Source organism: Lygodium microphyllum, chromosome 30, assembly GCF_053477565.2.
Source record: "Lygodium microphyllum isolate KBCC chromosome 30, Lygodium_microphyllum_v1.1.10, whole genome shotgun sequence".
Classification (NCBI taxonomy): Eukaryota; Viridiplantae; Streptophyta; class Polypodiopsida; order Schizaeales; family Lygodiaceae; genus Lygodium; species Lygodium microphyllum.
In genome coordinates this window covers 5,924,265-5,946,145 of record NC_141164.1, presented here as the reverse complement: position 1 = coordinate 5,946,145, position 21,881 = coordinate 5,924,265, and the positions used below count along the sequence as shown (strand labels likewise).

At 38.4% G+C, this 21,881-nt stretch overlaps 1 protein-coding gene across 4 annotated transcripts in view; it reads right to left on the bottom strand.

The window, feature by feature from the left end:
* Positions 1-13,283: 13,283 nt before the first annotated feature.
* Positions 13,284-21,881, bottom strand: part of LOC148009516 (cytochrome C oxidase subunit) — a 36,693-nt gene continuing 28,095 nt past the window's right edge. For 2 of the 4 annotated variants that reach the window (XM_087672652.1, XM_087672651.1), the window contains 5 exons: positions 16,344-16,496; positions 16,147-16,239; positions 15,135-15,193; positions 14,914-15,007; positions 13,284-14,746 (listed from right to left, as the gene is read on the bottom strand). In XM_087672652.1, the coding sequence (XP_087528778.1) occupies positions 14,528-14,746; positions 14,914-15,007; positions 15,135-15,193; positions 16,147-16,239; positions 16,344-16,496 (618 nt within the window). In that variant the 3' untranslated portion in view covers positions 13,284-14,527. Of the gene's footprint in view, positions 14,767-14,913; positions 15,008-15,134; positions 15,194-16,146; positions 16,240-16,343; positions 16,497-21,881 lie in introns of all 4 variants that reach the window. The other 2 variants (XM_087672653.1, XR_015689678.1) reach the window with 2 other exon arrangements.

Genomic DNA, 21,881 nt, shown 5'->3' with positions numbered 1-21,881 from the left:
TTAAGTTTTAAACCATTAAGAGTTGTTCGCATACGATATTTAGTTATGTCTTTACTTATGTCTTTGTAAAGTTTACATGCATATGTAAATGTGTTGATGTGGAAAGTGTATAGGAAGTGTATGATTTTGCATAAATATCATAATTTTTAAATATTGTAAGTTTGCAAGTGACAATATTCTATTGGCCAAAAAATTTCAAAAATTTATAAGTGTTGGATATCACAACTTGTGATATTTGGATTTTTAGGGAGACTCTACAATTTCTCAAATATGTGGAGCCACACACTTTTCATTGATAACAGTATCCTCAGCTCGGCTTCGAATTTTTCTACCATCTAGTTTAAAATGGAAGCTAACACGTGGATTTGCATTAACATTGTAATTTCCTGGCGCATTATACTCAAGGGTCAATCATCCTCCATTTGCAACACTTGGGGTTTGCAACCCTCACAAATGATAGTAGCATCCACAATTGTACTTTTACGCATGTCTTGATAAAGGCACGGCCATTTACCCTTGAGCATCCTCCTTCTACAATACTTAAACACTAGGCATAGAGTCTATCTTGTGACAAAGTACGAGTAATTGGAAAGGAAAGTTAGCCGATCCATCCCAAAGTAAGATAATAGTCAACTAAGAGAGAAAAATTTTACGTGAAAGACATGTCCCTTGTTGTAACTCGACACTCCACTGTGTCAGGACTGTGAGTCATTTTTTATGTCCATGTTTTGCCTAGAATCCTTGTTACATAATCCTCCGATGCACTTTTTATGGCGTATATGCTTTCAGTACGTCTCAAACCCTTACATTCCTTAAACATATGTGCAAAATTTACAATTGGTATGAACCAGCTTAGATGTACATTCTTTGATCCGGTGCTTGGCTTCATAGAGTTCAATATGTCTGCTGAAATTTTTGTGCTACACATGTGCAAAATGTCGCTACTATACAATGGCCATTCTATGCTATTGAGATTCAATATGTGCATAAAGTCAAGGGTTCCATATTCTCGACCCCCCTTAGGCAATATGTACTTGGAGTCATAGAAAAAAACAAGGTCCTCTGCGAACTACTTAGTTGTACGCCCCTCAAAGAGCAATCTACCAATTTTGAGGTGGTAATACTTAAAAGAACCTGTGAAATTTTGGGCATTTTTCCACTCACAACAATCCGAATGGTATACTTCTGTAAATACGAGACAAGTAGTTACATAGATATCATGAAATTTCTCATTCTCAATGAGTTGCAAATACTTATTGCTTGCAATGTTTCATTGAAAGGGCACAGTAGGTGCAATATATATTTGTTTTTGCATGAATACATATTGTACAAATACCTTTGTTGCAAGGTGAAAATCAACATTCCTTTGTCTGAGAGCTAAAATTTTACCCTTCCAGTGCTTTGATACATGTGCAGTTGCACATGCTTTCACCCTGAAAGCTCCCTTCCTACTTGGATACACATGTACCCAAGACGAGTAATGATACGTATCAGTGATCCAATTTCCTTCTTCATCTTTTTTGTTACGTACTTCTATCGAGAGAATGCTTGTTCTTCTCTCAAGCATTATAACCTAGGCATTAGATGCAAAGAAGTATGTATTAACCCCTAAATAATAAGCATTTTAAGTTTGTCTAGTAATCACCAATATGCCATACAAATCAACATGGTATTAAGAGATGTTTACAGTTTTGTAAACAGACACAAACATCGATATCGAAACACATGTGGATATGTTCATCGACACAAATTATAGATTCAATTTCAAGGTATCACTTTAATCATACCATTTACATGAACTATAATGAAAAGAATAGCACAAGAATACTCAAAGAATTTTGCTAAAATAAATTTTATTATAATGAATAGGAGTTTGATTTGACTCAATACATTGTATGAAACGTGGGTATTATAGAGTAGTTGTTACAAGGATAGTAGCTACATGGCATGAAATCTTAATAAGCACATTGGATTGACACTTGAGATATTCTATGACTCAACACATCGTGCGTTTTATGAATGATATGATACAAAAATTTCATGGATCATTACCAATTGGAATGGAGATCCGAATGGACACACACGACCAATAAAGCAGAGGATTTCTGAACCATTGACTTTCAACATATCCATATCATCCAACACAAAGAAATCAGTCACCACATCAAAATAGTTGATCGAGAATTATGTGCTTCATCTAAACCTTGTACAATACTTGCATGTACAAACAAATACTTGCATGAATCCCTTTTAACAAAAAATATCTAGATAACTGCATGAATAGAGGCAACACAAAATAGGGCCAATTTACCTATAGGCTAATCTGCTAAACATAAGATTGAATCGTTGCTAATCAAAACCCATTGCAAATGATGGACAAAAGAAAACATCAATCCCATTAAACATAAAAGTCACTAATTAAATGAAAAAAATTTGGCACCACAAAATATGGAAGATTTATCCGTAAATTGAGCTATAGAATCTTTGTTCTACCTTGTGTTAAGTGCTGCAACAACAATTGATCCCTAAGTTAAAACTAGCATCAAACCCTATTGTAAAGATAGTAGAAAAGGGAAAATGCAGAGAGGAAGAAAGAGAGTGTGTGTGAGTACACAGGAGAGAGAAAGAAATGAGTATCTATCCAATCTTGCCTGAATTGATCTCTGAAAAGACAATAGCAAGAATTGAAATGTTGTATTGAAAATATAGCGGCAAAAAAAAACAAACAGAGAGAGAGAGAGAGAGAGAGAGAGAGAGCGATTAACACCTCTGTCTCTTGCTCCTCCAAATAAACTCTGCAAGAAAACAACAATTAGAACCAACATCAAATTCTATTGAAAACACAACATAAAAGAGAAACAACACAGAGAGAGAGGAGGGAAAGAAATGAGAGAGAGAGAGAGAGAGAGAGAAAGAGAGAGATGAGCACCTTTGCCTCCTTCCAAAAACAACCTCTACAATAAAATAACAATAACAGTAAGGAATGCCATCAAACCCTATTGAAAAAATACCAAACAAGAGAGATGGGCACCTGTGTCTTGCCCAAAATCTGGAGTTGCATGAAGAAGAAAGTGCCGAGGTAAGCAAAATGCTTAAAACCCTGATTACTCTCACCAGGGAGCTTCAATAGAGATGAAAATTCACCAGTATAGTGAAGAGAGGGAAAGTGGTATGTTGCTGAACTTTTGGGTCAAACTCATTTTGTGAGAGGAAAAAAAAAACAAAATTGAAATTTCTCCCAAAAAAAGGGGGAGAAATACGATGTGAAGAAACTCAATTTTTGTGTACTATTCATTCTCCCTTTTTTTTAAATCCCTCACTACCCCTTTTTTTAATTTTAAAAACCCAAGATTTGGAGAGAGAAGATTCACCCTCTATGGATGTTAACATCTAGCCTTCCTATTGGACAATTCAAAAGGCCGACATCTTAAACTATATTATTTTTAAGGGCCCATTTGTGAGTTTATTTTTTTCCTAATGGTTCTATAGTGAGGGAGTGGTTTGGCTTTTCTTGAGCTACTAGATCAAGTACAAAAACAATGACATTGAGCCATCAGGGGGAGGTAGGGTAGTAGTGGATGGTGGGGTGCTAGAGCCATAAGAAAGAGCATCATGGAGGTGGTACCACTAGAGTGGAGGATTGACACAAATATCTCATAAACATGGATTGGGCTATTTACAAGAGGAGAGGTCATTTCTCCAATGGTAGCTACTAGGCGAAGAGAGTGCATTTACTTTCTCATCAGTAGAAGTGAAAACTCAAGGAGAAAATTTGAACCAATCAAAGTTTACAAGATGTTTGAGAGAGAGGATTAAAGTTGTGGCTCGTTGAGTCATGACTTCATGCTTTAGAACTAGACCCTTAGACTTATAGGATAAATGGTTGGAGACATTGAGTGTACAATAAGAGTCCACTTCACAAACTATAGTGGAACCTTTGGGAGTATGTATGCATAGCTCAAAGATCCACTTTCAAAGACACCTCCAAATGTGTCCTTGTTTGGATAGACCACTAGTTGGGGAGGAGGATACAAATGAGAAAGATCAAAGTGGTGCCAACTACTGCATCTCAACATTGGGCTGCCCAAAGTATATCACATCCTTTCCTTGTAGACTTTTGGAGGAGATTGGAGAAGTTTTAGACTGAAAAGATTTTATTCTTTCTTTGGTTACTATTACTAGCACGCATGAGCTTAGTAATTGATACATGGCTTGGCTATGGTAGAGAGCTTACCAATTGGTACGTGGCTCGGCTCCGGTGGACACCATGTCCCTTGTGCTAGATGTGGGGAGCATGAGGAGACACATAGGCATAGCATATGGGATTGGCTAAAGGCTCACGAGGTTTGGAGGAGAGCCCTTAGGATAGTATTTCATGGCACTACAAACTCTCTAAATATTACAATAGAGACAATTGCTTAGCTCACAAAACATAGGTCGAGCTTGTGGATATTCATTGGTATCAAAGCATCAATTCCGTCATGGCAACCGAGAGTGAACATCAGCACATGCGCAAGTATCATCTCGAAGGATCTTCTTTCATGATACCTGACAACTTACAAGGAATCATCCCTCGTCGCAGATCTACAAGCTCAAGTCAAAGACATGCAACGGCAGTTGACCGACGAACTATGCACTCTCCACTTTTCGCATGGCTCATAAATCCTTCCACAACACCTGAGAGGGCAAGGCATATGCTTGATGGATGGGGCTATGCCCCAAGCTCGAGATGTGGACGGATTTTCCATCCATTTTTTTTTCCGAAAATGGTTTCACATGATGAATTGAACATTTTCGCACGTTGTTTGAGATAGACATGGGAAGAAAAATCTCGACATATATTCGCAAGAATTTAAAAAGAACTTGGACATATATCCCTAGGAATTTACGGACCTACTTCGTAAAATGAAGGCCTTTGAGAACCTATTACGTGCACCATCTCTTTGGATAGCCACCGTGCTACCACAATGAAGAGCTTCACAACCAACCCTTTACATTCCTTAGACAACTTTTAGAAATACATTAAGAATTTTGATGGCTACAAATAGGGGCAACCACTCATCAATGAATGGATCCCGTTAAACTGCCTCTACCTTTAAGTCAAAGAAAACTAGTCCTGCAACATCATCCCATCAATCATCTTTGAAGTCACATAAGGATGGTAAGCACAAAGCAACTTGCAATGAGGATCGCTCTAAAGGCCATCATTTTGCATACTATGAGATTGGGCACTTCCGCAAAGACATAATATCTACACAACGAAAAGGTGAAATTGACTTCAAAGGCTTCAATAAGCAATATCGAAACTCTAGGTATTTCTTCTCAAGTTTTTAAAAGGGTTTCTTTGTCGATACGATTAGTTGGTTGTTCCATATATAAAACTTGCTGGCTAGTGTGGGCTACCATACTCTTCACAGTTGGCATTATTACAAAGCTCGCGAGGGCAAGCCTCACTTGCTTCACATTTTGATGAGCAAAGGAAAATAATCACGTCATGATATGACCATTTTCTTGTCACCAACAACCTTATCACATATCATAAAGTATCTATGCCATCCCAATATTTACCATTAGGTAGGACCAAGTGTGAACATGATAATGAGTTGTGGTGGGAGTGGAGCTAATGAAGACTTTGTGTTCAAAAAACTTTAGAGGCTTCAAATTCAAGGATACGGATGATTGGCTAGGTATATTATGATAAAATGGTTGATGAAAGGAACAAAAACTATATTCTAATGACTATATAGGGTTTTGAAATGGGGAGAAGAAACTTTAGATCAAGCAAAGAGAGATCATAAACCTTTGATTTGTTTGTGCGTGCATGTGTGCAAGTGTGTGTGTGTGTGTGTGTGTGTGTATGTGTGTGTGTGTGTGTGTGTGTGTGTGGTTCCAAAGTCCATATAAAGAGTTATATTTCATTTCATTTTCTAATTCAAATGTAAATATATCATGTGAGTTAGGAATAGTTTGTTGATATTATACTCATGGCATACTAAACTTCGCATATAAATAAGGAGAGAGAGAGAGAGAGAGAGAGAGAGAGAGAGAGAGAGAGAGAGAGAGAGAGAGAGAGAGAGAGAGAGAGAGAGAGAGAGAGAGAGAGAGAGGGAGGGAGGGAGGGAGTGAGGGAGAAAGAGAGAATTTTTATCTTGCTTGTCAAATAAGAGAGTACATGCTGTCTTTCTCATCCAATTCAATGATTCAAAGACATGAAAAATGTTCTATCTTTTAGATTATGCACCAACATTCACAAAAGTTCTCTATGCTTACTTATAATCTTGTGTGGAAAAATTACTTTAGAACATGTAAGAAAACCCATACATGTGTATGCATAATGTTGATTGTTTATATCAAGCACAATGCAACATACACAAATACTTATGGACACTTCTCTCATGCACTCCACTTATGTGATCAAAAGACCCTATATTTCTTTCCCCCCCCCCCCCCCCCCGCCCCGGCGTCCCCCAAAACATCTTTTTCACATCCTTAACACACACACACACACACACACTCTCTCTCTCTCTCTCTCTCTCTCTCTCTCTCTCTCTCTCTCTCTCTCTCTCTCTCTCTCTCATCACAATTGGTTTGTCCACCATGGATGCACGAACATTTGTGCACATCCTTGACATTCTCCACATCTTATGTAATCTAAAGGTCATATCTATATCTTTTCAACCTCCCTCTCTCTCTCTCTCCCTCTCATCACAATTGGTTTGTCCACCATGGATGCACAAACATTTGTACATGTCCTTGACATTCTCCACATCTTATGTAATCTAAAGGTCATATCTATATCTTTTCAACCTCTCTCTCTCTCTCTCTCTCTCTCTCTCTCTCATAATGTGAATGCTTGGATAGCCACTCTGTGTTTTTAGAACTCAATACCTAATAAATCTGAATGTTTTGAGCCATGGCACTAAATGTACATTTTTCATGGCAATAAACATATATCCTCTAGATATTTTCCATTTGAAAATGCTAACACAACATACTTAGAGAATACACAAAGTTATTGAAATAATATATTTGATGCACTCTTCAATCCTACCATGTATCAATGCCTTTGACATGAAAGGACTTTCTTTCTTGTGTAAATCCAAAGGTGGCCTACCTAACATATTTATTAATAGAAAGAGTGTTATATAGCTTCAATGCCACTAATAGAACTACCATATGTAAGTGCCAATGCACATTCGGTAGCTTTAGTCAATGGTAGGTTTCTTGTTCCCACCCCATTTTGATTAGTTGTGCTGCCCATTAATCCTCTCCCATGCAGGAAGGAAGCTCGAGCTTTCAATTAGACCTACGATTGATCTATATTCCTTGCACCTCCACATTGTGTGTGTGTGTGTGTTGTACTTTGGAGCATTCCCACTTAGTTAAACACACACACACACACACACAAAGGGAACATAATACACCCTGCTTTTCAACCCTTTGAACCGAGAGAGAGAGAGAGAGAGAGAGAGAGAGAGAGAGAGGGGGGGGGGGAAGGGGTCCATGAAATCATGCATGATAATTCACAGATCAAAGAGTTCTATGCTTACATGCTATATTTTTTCAGTCAAACTATACCAAATTTTCCACATTATCATAAAGATGAACCGTGTCGTTATGCAAATATGTATTTGGATTTTAAGGGCTTTTGTACCTATGAGAACAACATAGGGGTAAGTAAACCCAAAGCTACTACATTTTGAACCAATACACACATCGCATAGTCACATATTCTGTGTTTACAACAAAACTAGGCTTACCCATATCATTAGTCAACTGTAATCAAATGGCAATTAGGTAAGCAATTTTGAGTAGACATCTAATACACCACCTATGTTTACAAACTTAGGCCAATTACCCATGTATGATATCCATCAAGGCAAATTATTAGCATGGGTTTTTTAACAATAAATTATTACACCAAAAACTATGTCTTTAGCTCTAAGTACATTACACTCAGCACTTAAACACTATTAATTAGTCCTATTAACCAATTCCTCATCATCATTAAAATTTGAGCAAAACAACCTTGCTATGTTCATTCATGCCAAGGCCATCCTCCATAGGTTAGACTTATTATAAAAATTGAAAGAAACCTTGTTGTGAACAAGCCAAGTAAAGGATACCAAAACCACATACTTTGAATTAGGTTGCAATTTATCCATACACATACTTATTCAGTGCACACTATAATATCCATGATTGTAAATGCAGATCCGAAATTGCAAGAATATGAAGTGGGGGGCCTCTTAACAGAAGCAAGGGTAATAAGGCTTGGCACGAGGTTATCTATTAGGCTACTTAGGCTTCTCTTCAAATTCGAACACAAACTCATGCTCGAACAAAGGACCAAGTTGAAATGATCATGATGATGCTTTGGCAGAGCTTACTTGGGCAGTGGAAGGGGTTGTCTTGCTGTTGCCAGCTTGCCAATATTGGGGGTGTGCCAAAATGCTTTGCAGTCAAGCTCCTATATGCACCAATTGGGCATCCTCCAAGGTGGCGGTGCATGAGACGCTAACTCTAGTATCAAACCAAAGTTTCCCTAACTTCATATTCGTCTATGCAGGAGCAAGAATGGGCCCTTGTCTCTCTATGCTACTTGTGTCCACTTCCTTTAACCTTTATGGCACCAAGGGTCGGTGTTGTAAATCATGTTAATACCAATGTTTACAAAAATGAATTGTAATTTTTTCCAAAATACCTTCAAAATTAAAAGAAAACATTTAAAACTTTCAAATTTACAAAACTTTTAATGATAAAAATAACAAATACATATACTTTAACTTAAAATTCTCGTCAAAAATGTTTTTTAGAATAGCGATTAATACTCAGACCAGACAACTGAACTGGCGACCAAATATGGCGCCGCATGGCCATAATCCTGGTCTTCAATCTAGTCCATAACGACAGGTTTACAACTTCTTCACATTCAGAGGTCTCCCCCGGGCCTTGTCCGTTCAGCGGAGATCCCACATGCGCAAGGGTTCGTTGGTAGGCGTCTGCTAGGATAGGGAACTGGTAGGGTATATGAAAGCCTTCCCGGCTCTCTGTGACCAGAAGCTAGGTGTTCGGATATAATATTAGCTGGCCTATTGGTCGACGCAATGACAGGCCTACAACCTCTACAGCCAGCATTCGATGCTCACACACCCTGTATCTACTCTCGGCATACTGGAACTTTTAATAGGCTATAGCCATGACTTCGACGACTCCTCATGACGATGTAGATGATCACTGCCTGCCACCAGGAGAGAAATTGAAGAAGCTTGGCAGCAACCCCAACTTAGCTTCCCTCCCCATCATACGCTGCTAAGGCCTCGCGAAGGACTCTCTGTTGTCCTTTCATGGAGATTGAATCTGGTGGCTGGATATCTGGATGTGCGTGCCCAGTTTATGAAGATGAGACTCCACTTACTGTATTCCCAACCTCTACTACGTCTCCCTCCATGGTATCAAGGAACGCTGCCTTGCCATCTCCAGTCCACACCCCTTGAACCTCACCATCTTTGACTCCGTGTCCACCCTAACCCTCCACTTACCATTCAGACCTCCGAGCCTTCGTCTCTCTCATCGAAGCCAATATACACCAATTATAGTGGTGCGGCTGGCTGGTATCGGCTAGTTGCTCAGCCGCATCCAATATCCCACTTGTAGTTGTGGGGCCAAACGGGGTGGGTTGCGTGTATCGTCCTTGCTAAAGGATGGAGAGACGCTGGCCTGCGAGGAGGTGCAGCGATCGCCTCCATAGCCAATATCGTGCCTCCTGCTGCTGCTGGTGCTGCTGCTACCATAGCCGATACTTTGACTCCTGCTACTGTTGCTCCGTGGAGTGATGTAGTAATCATCCCTCATTATGAAGCCATCAGTGCGAGGCTTGTCGAACTGACGGCCGAGAAGCTCAGCCATGGCAGCTCGATTTCTCTCGCGGGTCAAATGAAAAGGCCATTCTCGGATCCAATTTAAAGATCGGATTATGAGGAGGTGCTTCCCTGTTTGGGTTATTCTCTTTCTGTTACTGCCCGGAGAGAGAGAGAGAGAGAGAGAAGAAGAGGAGGAGGAGGAGGGAGGTTACAATTATGGTGAGAAGCATGTTATTAGCCTTGAATGCACCGAAGAGAAAGGATATTTTTATTTTTCGAAAAGGAAAAAGGAGATAAACTAGGAGTATTGTGCATATGACAGCTAGGTTAGGTGTTAGGTTTGTGAAATCTTTCAATTATAAGGCTTACTTGAGCATGATATTAGCCTTGAATGCATCGGAGAGGAAAGATATTTTTATTTTTTGAAAAGAAAAAATGAGATTTAGGAGCATTATACACATGGTAGCTACATTCGGTGCAAGGTTTGTGAAATCCTTCAATTGCAAGACTTACTTGTACTTATATTATAAGATTTGTATATTATTATGTTATAAGAGATTAATAGGTAATAGATAATGGATTGTATTTGGTCCCTATGACCTTTTGAAGGTCATTGTCAATATTAAGAGTCTAAATGTTACAATCTTATATGATAAGGGTTCTACTATGATGTTTATTCCTTCTTATCTAGTGCAAAGACTTCAATTTTACATGGTACACTTGTAAGTAACATTTCCTACAAATTAAAGGCATTTCTTATTATCCAAGAAATTTGTGATCCCAAAAAATATACCATACTTTTTGTCTCAAAATATCATGTTGATTATAAAGCACCTTCAAAATCATGATAGCTCTCTCTTTCCTTTTTTGCAATCAAGTGGTTACCCTAATGGTAAGCCACTTGTTTTTATTAACCCATTGACATAGGTTCAATTCTCCCTTCTATAACACCTATATTGAATGACCATGCAAAATATAAGAGTTGAACTAACGAACTTCTAGTCACCACCCTATTCAACTTAACCAACTTCTCTCTCTCTCTCTCTCTCTCTCTCTCTCTCTCTCTCTCTCTCTCTCTCTCAAATAGACTATCATATTATGAGCTCTCCACTTCTAATAGTATGAGAATAAGGTGATTGAGGAGGATGTGAAGGGTGAGTCATGGCATATTCTCTCAACTCTTTAGTATTTTTCATTTATGAAATGAACATTTTGGCAAGGTCCATGGATCTTATTTTGATACCTTTACTGGATATATTCGTATTTGTCACTTTTATCACATATGTGACGTGTCTTACTTTAACTTTTAATATTTATGACTTTTATCTCAAATACTACTTCCTTGATCATTATAAATTATATATGTTGTTTCTATGTACAAGCCGAAGTGCATAGGCAAGTAATGACAGCATAGCAAAGAATATGACAAAATTATGGAGGCAGCATGGATATTTGCTAATGAAGGCAACAAGTATTTTCTCACTTTGATATCATTGTTAGGTATCAAGCTTGTATGTGGCCAAACGGTTATGGCAGATAGAGCTCCATGGATGGAGAGAGAGAGAGAGAGAGAGAGAGAGAGAGAGAGAGAGAGAGAGTTGCAAGTATACACAAACTAAAAGATAAATTGATAGTGACAGGGGAGAACAAGCACAAGTGATAGAGCTTAAATATATAACCTAAGCTAATGTGTATTTATATACAAAAATAAATAAAATTGACAAAACAATGAATAAATAAGTCCATTTCTTTGAATAGTTCATGTATGTAAGGTGAATGAATCATACATTTTAACATATAAGGAACGCTTTTGGATATTTTTTTAAATTAATTTTATAAAAAACTTGTTTGAAACGTATTGCCTACATTGTTGTTTTAAAATTTTTGACTAGTATGGCAATAATAAAAAATAATGTACACTACACAAAAGGCTCAAATTGTGGATCATTGGGATCGGTTGGTGTTAAGATTAGACCTTTCAATCCAACAATGCCATGAGTCTATAGACTTCTAATTGATGAGCTTCATTTATGTCAATATCATCCTTAATATGCAATGGTTCTTTGATAAATTTTACTCTGTTTATTAATTTCATGTATTTTCTTATAAGTTTAATGACCAATTTAATGTGATCAATGGTGGTTCATCCTCCAAGATTATCGAATCTAGCATATATATAATATCAGCTTTGAGATTCAATAGATATTTTTATGATCCAAATGTTATTACCTATGTCTATTTTATTGAAAATGTTCAATTATCTCTTGCTCAATGTAAATTTTTTAATAATAATATTGATCATATTTCATATGTGAGTAAATATTCAGATCTGATCCTACATGAATACGTTGATATCTTTTTGCCCAAATTACTAATGAGACTTTAGTTGTCTCATGATACATTAGATTATAAGACAAAAATTACATACCAACCATCTCGTCTCTTCAAAACCTTATTAGTTTAGCCTGATAGAGAAAAACAAGATCATTATAAAACTTCACAATTACCTGACTAAGGACTCTATCAAACCTAGTAAGCCTCTATGGGGCATACATGTTCTTCTCACTAAAGAGAAAAAATGACAATATACTTCTGCATAGATAATAAAGGTCTCAACAAAGTGACCATAAAAAACAAATATCCATCACATCAAATAGATGATTTCATTGATTGACTCTATGGTGTACATTATTTCATTAAGCTTAACATTAAACTGCATTTCAGACACGACATAGACAATATCAACTTTTGATCCTACCTCTTGAATTGACTAATACTCTCACAACTTTCCAACAAATAATGAATTATTTATTTCATATCTTGAAAAGTGCGCAATCACTTTTCTCGACGGCCTACGTATTTATAGTAAGTTGTTGGAGAAGTATACGAACCATTCGTGTATCATTTTACATTTCAAAAGGCAAGAATAATCATTGTAAAACTATAAGTGTAAAAAATTTTAAAACACAGAACTATCATATTTCATACATGTCATCTTGATTGATCCCAAAAAGATTCTAGTGCTAGATTGGCATTTTTCAAGGACCCTAGAGCAAAGTGAAATCTTTTCTAAACTTTAATGGCTTTTTTCGAAAGTTCATTAAGAACTATGCTTACATTCATGAATCCTTAATATATTTGCTTAAGGATATTCAAAGCAAGAAAAAGCACATTAGTTTGCCAATTGTTTGAACCAGGGAGCTCGATCGATATCTTTAAACTTTGAAATTGTTGGTTACTACTGTATCAATATTGCATATTCTCAATTTGAATAGACCTTTCTAGGTTCATACAATATGATTGATTATGCTATGGATGTTGATATTTATCAAGATGGCCAATCCATTGCATTCAAGAGCTTTAAGCTCATAGATACAAATACCCAAACACATTACACCACTCAAGAGAATGAATATTTCGCAATTAACCACATACTTAAAATTTGGAGTCATTATTTGTACAGCATTCGGTTCATTATTTGGCATAGCCAACACTTCTTAAAGTACCTCTACAATCAAGCCAAACTCTTTGGCTATAAGGCGAGATGAGCAAAGCTTATGTAGGAGTTTGACTTTGAGATCCATTACCTAAAGGACACAACTAATCTTGTGACCAATGATCTTAGTTGCATCTTTAAAGTTATTGCCTTTTCCTTCTCCAACATTTCAACTGAGTTCTATCTTTCTCTCAAAGGGCATTGCCAAAACAATCCTCACTTAGGCAAGATCTAGTAATTAGTCCAAGATAGACCTAGTAGCCCAAGAAACTTTGGCAATCCAGATGTCCAAGTTGGACCTAGGCAGCATAAAATCGTAATGTACCTGGCTGGAAATAATGTACAGCCAGTGTGAACACACTCCTAGACAGTCTAAAACTGTACTGCACTCAAATACAAGGCTGGAAACAGTCAGAGCCCCACTCTGTCCATGATGGCGCTCACAATCAGGAAATGACAGCATGAAATAAACCAGACTCACCATAACCTATCCCCCCAACATCACCCAACTTGCATGCTGGGGTAATTTTATCTTTTCAAGAATAACCTGGACCTGGGACTTGGTTTTGTTCAGAAAGAGAAAAGCATCGTACACTTACATGAAAAGGTGAACTCTCTGCAGATTCAATGTTCCTGATATTTTCACAGGGTATAGACAAGCATAAGCTGATAAACATAACATGCTTATCTTAAGTGAACAACTGCTGACTATTACTCGTGTAAAAGGGAGTGGTGCCTTCTGTACAAGTGGGGTATCAGGCTCTGCTGTATACCGGCTGATTGAAAACTGTACCAGCCTTGAGCCGCTGCAGTGGAGAGACTGTGCCAGCAACACTCTAATGGCTATAGAAAGAGCCACCATTGCAAGTGGCTATCAATAATCATGGACAAACTATTGAATCTCTAAGAGCAGAAGACCAGTCTAAAGGCCAAAGTTACCAATTCGAGATTTGGGTTTGACTGGCCCTCCAGAGCAGACACCAGAAGTGTCAGTCATCACCAGAAAGATAACCCAACTTTGGGAATTTTTGAAGAGCCTATCTTGTGGACTGGCTCATAATGCCTCACTCATGAAAAGGCCAGATGACTTATATTATCTTACAACCTTTAGCAGATGTTGACACCAGGGAGAATCATCATACTACACCTGGTTGTCATATATTTCCTGTTACTTCCTTCTTAGTAGAATGATACATGAAAGGAGAATGATTGGAGAGAAAAGAAAGCCGATATAAAGAAATATGAACTTCTGCACATTATCAGATTCCTTATCCTCAGGATTAGACTTGTATAGTGTGTTGTACCCATCCACAAAGGCATTGAAATACTTCCTATATGGTGAGGTGTCCCAGCTGGATGTTGTTGAGACCTTTAAGGAATCCATGGCCTGTGGTCATAAAGGACCCCCTCCCCACAAAAGACAGATGTGAGTTGGTATGTATATGCATGTACATGCAACATGCAAGCAAAGTACACATACAAAACAAACATAACAATACAGTGTACAAAACATTACAAGGACTCAGAGTGGAAGAGCTTGTATTCTCCACTTACTCTGAATCCGAAAAGTAGCTGCTTTGCCTGCTTCCTCACACTGATATTTGGATGAGAGACAATTTTCTCATACATAAATCGTGCCTCCTCAAACCTGAAATTTTTAAGAAGGCTCATACTAGATCAAAGCATAAAATTTATAAGCATGCAGGACTTGAAAAACACATGTTATGGCTGACAAAGTGAAACATTCAAAGAAAAACAATATCTTGGTCAGGTACCTGTTTAATGAATCAAGACAGAGTGACCATTGTAAAGCTGCCAGGCCATGCAGTTCACTCTGTCATACGAAAAGGAAGTGAAATCTCCCTCATTCCCCTCCCTTCCTCCCTCCACCCTCCACAAGCAAGCTCTAGGTCCAGAATATTCTTAAGAGGATATCCCTCCCTAGAAACGTGGAGTTTTATCAGATCTAATAGGCACAGACTAGGGTGATCCACATCACTGAGGGCTTTTCTGGTGAGACCTCTAGTTTCAAGTTTCAATGTTACATTTTTCTTTTCTCCTTTCTTTTTTCGGAGAAAGGCTTGAAATTTGAAAGATGCCTCAAGGATGTACCCAAGGTTTGAACTCACGCACCCATGTACACACCCACACGCTCAAACCACACATTTTTCATTTATTTTTTTTGGGTTGTTTTGTTTTGTTCTGTCTATCAGTGAAGATATTTGGATTAGAATAATAGGCCTACCTTCTTTACTAGCATTGCCTCTTAGGGCATGCTCAGGTGATGGTTGGGGAGCTAGAATGTTCATGAGAGAAACAAATTACCCTGAGTTGGCATGCAGTGGTTGGTGATCCATATTTTTCTATTTTTCTGTTTTTCTATTTGTATATCAATCGTTTCTTTTTTTTCCCCCTTTCTCTAATCCACAACTAACATACAAGGGGCGAGAGGAGAAAAGCCAGTACAGGGCAATGCTCCAGTGCAAAATTTGCACTCGTCTTACAGGCCTTCTGACATTTTGTGGACATTTATATAATTATTTTCCTGCAGAAAAAAACAGCTCTTTCAAACTACTTTTGCTGGAGGGATTGCTCGATCCAATTGATATTTTCTGAGCAGATGTTCCTCAAGCATTATTTTCTGGTCAAAAATGATCCAATTTATCAAACAGCCTTGTCTTTTCAGCAGAGATCTAAGTTGAGATGTGCAAAAGTGCATTATTTGGCCTTAAGGCAAACCGGTGTGCTGAAAGTAAAGGTTTGCTGCATGGTTTAGGACTGCAGAACCTGATATGGCATCTGCTGCATGACTTTCTCATAGCATTTGAGAGCACTTTGCATCTGCCCTTTCTCCATCAACTCGTCCCCTTGCTTTAGAGCCTGGAAATTTTTGTTATAGATTGGATAATCAGTAATCCAACTTCTGTGTTGCTAATCAGGAGGGCCATGCTTTCACATGGTTAACAATGTAGGAAAAAGCTTACCTTGACAGAGTCTGCTTTCACATCTGGATCCACATCAAGACCTGCCTTCTTGCGATATATATCCAGTAACTGTTTTGTCCTAGCCTCACGCTCTCTTTTTTGGTCCTCTGTCTCCAACTGTTCCCCTGGTTTGATATTTCTACCACCCCCATACTGCGATCATATAGAACTGCATAATGTTCTTGACCAAGATATTCTGAACTTGGCAATTCTACAAAAACAAAACGATTTCCACTGCTAGACTAAGGCTTCATTATCATTCAGATCTTATCTCATGTCGTGCATCATGCTCAAATCAATAGCTCTTTTGTGAAGAACAAATCCGACAAAGAGAAGATTTATCATGCTCAATATTACTACGCAGCCAGAAAATTATGTTCACAAAATTTTGGCTGCCCAAGAACTAGTACTTCAGCAACACTGGTACCAACATATTATTGCAGAAATAAAGACCATCAAACAGAATTAAATACATCTACCATACCTAATGTGCATGTGGGGATGTGTGCCTGTGTGCGCATGTGTGTTCTCTCCAAGTTTTTCATGCTTCGCATGCCAAAGGGCAGGGAGAGCAGGTTTCTCATCTATCTCAAGTGAAGGCAGAAGTGTATGAGGAGGGCTTGCCAGCTGTGTTACAGCCACACTAGGTTCTTACCCCGTTTGGTCCTGTTGATGCTGTCTAAATCACCATCCAAGCTAGAGATTCAGAGAGACAGCAGTAGACCTGAACATAACAGCATGTGTTACTACATGGCAGTCCATGAGACTACTCTAACAGTCTCCTTTAGCTTGATTTATCAAGGAAAAGAGTGGCATTAACACAGCCTTTGTGGAAGCCAATTTAGGTGTTGAAAATGATTGGGAGAAGGATCATAGTTGCCGAGCAATGTGTAGGAAACATCTATAATGTTTACACCTTTTCATAAAGGTATAAAACGGCTGAATTGAGAATTCCAATAGAAGTGATCAGGTTGGTCAAAGAAGACATGTTGGTTGAAAAAGGTGTCTTCTGGAAGTGGCACTAATAGTGAGGATGAAGCTAATTACATTGAGTCTAGAGATGAGGAGATGGCTGCGAATGAGGATCTTAATGCTGATGAGGTTCAAGTCTCGAGTCTTGTGTATGACTTGAGAGTTAGGGTTTTAAGTTTAGTATATCATTACCATACAAACATTTTTGCCAACAATTCTTGTGAGACGTAATCATTTTGATGTCTCAAGCAATTCCAACCATTGGAGTGGAGATTTTGAAGAATCTCTGATGTAAACCGTAATTTAAAGCAAGGATTAGGGTTTGATAGCCACCTCCGAAAGTTTGCTCAGATTCACAAGTCTAAGACTTGAATTTCAGCAACTAAAATTGAAGAAATGGAGGAGATTCAAGAGGCCAATCAGCTAACAATGAATTTGGGGCTGAATTGTCACCCAAGGAGCACAATGAAGGCCAATTCCCCAAGCAAACCAAAGGGCACATTGGTCTTAAGGCTTACTGGTCATTTGTGACAACAAGAGGCAATTGGAGAATGAATGAGATTCAAGGAATCTCAATGTATGTCATCCAAATTGCAATACAAGATAAAGAAATACCGCAAGGAGCGCAAATGCAAGGCTATCTCAGTAGTGCCAATCCAATGGGTTTTGGACAGTTTTGGACAGCAAGGCATGCATGCAAATATGGGGAAGCCAAGTATCTTTCATGCTATAGTGGATCAAGGACCGCATACGAGAATGTACAGCACAACTCCTTATGGTGCAACAACCAATGCATGGAATGCAAAATCCAATGTATCCAACAATGGCTAGTGGTATGCACAACCCCATGTATGGTAGTGTTGACATAGTGCCTAGGGCACAAAGTGGTATGTATGGTAATGCATCTAACCCCGTTGATGCATATGGGGCTCAAGGAATGAATGTTGGTCATACAAATGCTTCTTATGGTGCTAGTTATGATGCAAACGCAACAAGTGCACCCTTTTTGCAGCAATCGGTTTATGATAACTTGACTCCCAAGGGGCCAACAAAGGACCATAATGAAGGTGAAAAAGAGACGAATTTTGAGACCTTCAGTAGTGCACAAGATAGGCTGAAAGCTTTGACTTTCATTTTGCAATTTGATGCAGCCTAGTCTGAATCCTCTAAGATTCAAAAGGCTGCCACTTTCTTGAAGGGAAATACATTGCATTAGTGGTCCACACTCTTAATACAAGGTAGAGCACCATCATCATGGGTACAATTTAAGCAAATCTTTGCTTCAAATTGGTTGACAAGTACTTTTAAGGTAGACACTATGATAGCTTCGATTTAAGATTCAAAAGGCAACAACTTTCTTGAAGAGAAATGCATTGCAATGGTGGTCCACACTCCTAATGCAAGGTAGAATACCGTCATCATGATGGCTTGGATTTAAGCTTCAATTTAAGATTCAAAAGACAACAACTTTCTTGAAGGGAAATGCATTGCAATGGTGGTCCACACTCCTAATGCAAGGTAGAATCCCATCAACATGGAAAGCAAATATTTGCTTCAAATTGGTTGACAAGCACTTTTGAGGTGGACATTATGATAGCTTGGAATAAGCTAGATACAACTCAATGGAAAAATTTGTAGTATAACAAGAAGTTTTGGGATGCCTTATTGCCTGTGACTTATTACCATCCAGTTCCCCTTCATGAGCAAGTTGAGAAGTATGTTTATGGGTTGCCAAAAGGAATCAAGAATTTTTGCACAAAATCCACCGTGTCTAGCATGTCACGGCTCATAGAAACAACTAGTACAATTGATGCTTTGTGGTGGCCAATGCACAATGAAGGTTCGAAGTTCAGCAATGGCAATGGTGGAGAGAGAGAGAGAGTGCGTGTGTATGTGTGTGTGTGTGTAAGCAACAGTAAAGAGTAAGAGAGGGTGAGATGCACGATGTGTGGGTACAAAGAGTTGTACCACTCTTAGGTTTTTATGATAGTTATATGTAAAGTACTAAAGTACAAGTGCTAAAGATATCTTCACACCCGAGCATGTATAAAAGGCACAATGGCCCTTTATTCCCAACAACCTCTCACCTAAAGGCAACATGCCTAAAGGTTGAGAAAATAATCTAGTCTAAGTATATACAAAGCTGAAATACATATACTATCCAACTCCCATCGTCTGTCAGCAATGAGCAAACTGCTCTTTTGGAAGACCCTTCATAAGAAGATCTACAGGATTATCATATGTATATACCTTGAGAAGCTCGATGCTTTTTTTCTCAAGTACATTCCTAATAAAGTGATACTTCACCTGTATGTGCTTCGTATTTGCACGGAAGACGGGATTCTGTGCTAGTATGATATCACTCTGACTATCACAATGGAGGATAGGAGTCTCATTAATGCCAAGCTCTCCTACCAGACGTAAAAGCCATAAAGCCTCCTTGCATGCCTCAATGGCAGCCACATACTCTGCCTTTGTAGTAGACAATGCAACATACTTCTATAGCCTAGAGATCCAAGAAAATTGCTCCCCCCGAGAAGGTGAATACATATCCTAAAGTAGACTTCCTAAAGTTAGTATGACCAATATAGTTTGCATCCGTAAAGCCAACGATAGATGCCTTCTACTTTCCAAAGCAGATACACAAATTCTTTGTGCCCTTACAATATGTCATGATACCTTTCATTGCTTTCCAATGCTTATTACCAAGATGTGCCATGTACCTACTAACCACTCCCATCACAAATGCTATGCCGGGATGTGTAGCAACCATAGCATATATCAAGCTACCTATAGCTGAAGCATATGGGATCTTAGCCATTTCATCCTTTTCATCATTAGATTTAGGGTTGTCCTCTACACTAAGTTTCACATATGGAGGCAATGGTACACCGATTGCTTTCCCCCCTCCATATTGAAACACTGCAAAATCTTGGATACATACTCTTACTATGACAAATAAAGAAGATCTTTTGACTTGTCCCTAAGTATACGCATGCCAAGAATATGATTTGCTTCACTAAGATCCTTCATATCAAAGCTGCTATGTAGGTTCTACTTCAATGTGTCTAACACATGACTATCCCTACCACCAATCAGCATGTCATCCACGTACGAAATCAATACAATAAGGCTGCCATCTGCCACCTTCTTGGTATACAAGTAGTGATCCACTTGACTTCTCTTAAATCCTTGAGCTTGCATGAATGTATCAAACTTATGATACCATTCATGCGGTGCTTGTTTCAGCCCATACAAGCTTTTGTTGAGTTTACATACCATCTTTTCTTGCCCCTTAGCCACAAAACCTCCCAGTTGTTGCATATATATATCCTAATGCAAATCACCATGTAAAAAGACAATCTTTATATCCATCTGTATGAGTTTCATACCCTCACATGCAACCAAGTCTAATATGGTTTGCAAAGTAGTCATTTTAACTACAAGAGAAAAGATCTCATCGAAGTCAATCCCACATTTCTGCTTGTACCCTTTGGCAACAAGCTGTGCTTTGTACTTTGGTGAGAAACTAGAGATGACCTTCGTCTTATAAACCCATTTGCATAGTAGGATTTTCCAAGTACCATTTTTCTTTAGAGATTCCATCTTTGGTAGCATAGCTTTGTGCCATTTTTTATTTGTCCTCTCTATCCATTGCTTCCTTGAACCAGGAAGGTTCACCACAATCTATCAACATGACATAATCAACAATATAACTCACACCAAGAACAAACCGATTTGGCTGTTTGGTATTTCTAGTCGGTATTTTTGGTCGATCTACTACCAATGATCAATGTTTGCTGGCTGTTTAGCCTACAAATCTGCATTAATAGCTTGCTGTTCAAAAGGTTCAACATGCCATCGTGCCTGTTTTGGCTGTTCCAATGACATATTTTCGTACTGAAACTACACCATATCATGGGCAACTTCTTGCTGATCAATTTCAGCATCAATCTTTGCATTTATAGAGTCGTTTACAGGAGGTATTTGCCATTGTACAACCGGCACTCTTTGCTGTCCTATAAATATTTCTTCTCAAAACACAATCCTTCTCAGTTCCTCTGTCTTTTTGGCATGTTTATGCATGCGAACTTTTCGGAAGATTGCATCATTGCTATGTACAATTTTCCTTTTTCTAGGATCCCATAACTTATACCCCATTTCTCCCTAGTCACCATATCCTAGGACAATGCATTTACAAGAATTTGGCTCTAATTTGTTGTGTTGTTCTTTGCGTATGTGCATAAATGCCTCGTAGCCAAACATTCTCAAGTATGTATACGAAGGTAGCTTGTCCAACCACACTTCTTGAGGGGCTCTTCCCCCCCCCCCAAAAGACCTGTTTGGTGACCGACTTATCAAGTATACGGCTGTCATGACAGCCACTGCCCAAAATCCATGAGATAATGCAGCATGAGACAACATGATACAAACCTTCTAGTCCTATTAATACGCTCTACAATAACAATTTGGGGCGGATTATGAGAGGCAGTGAGCTCCCTTTTTATCCCTTTGTTGTCATAAAAGGCCTAAAAGACTTTGGACACATATTTTCCACCATTGTCA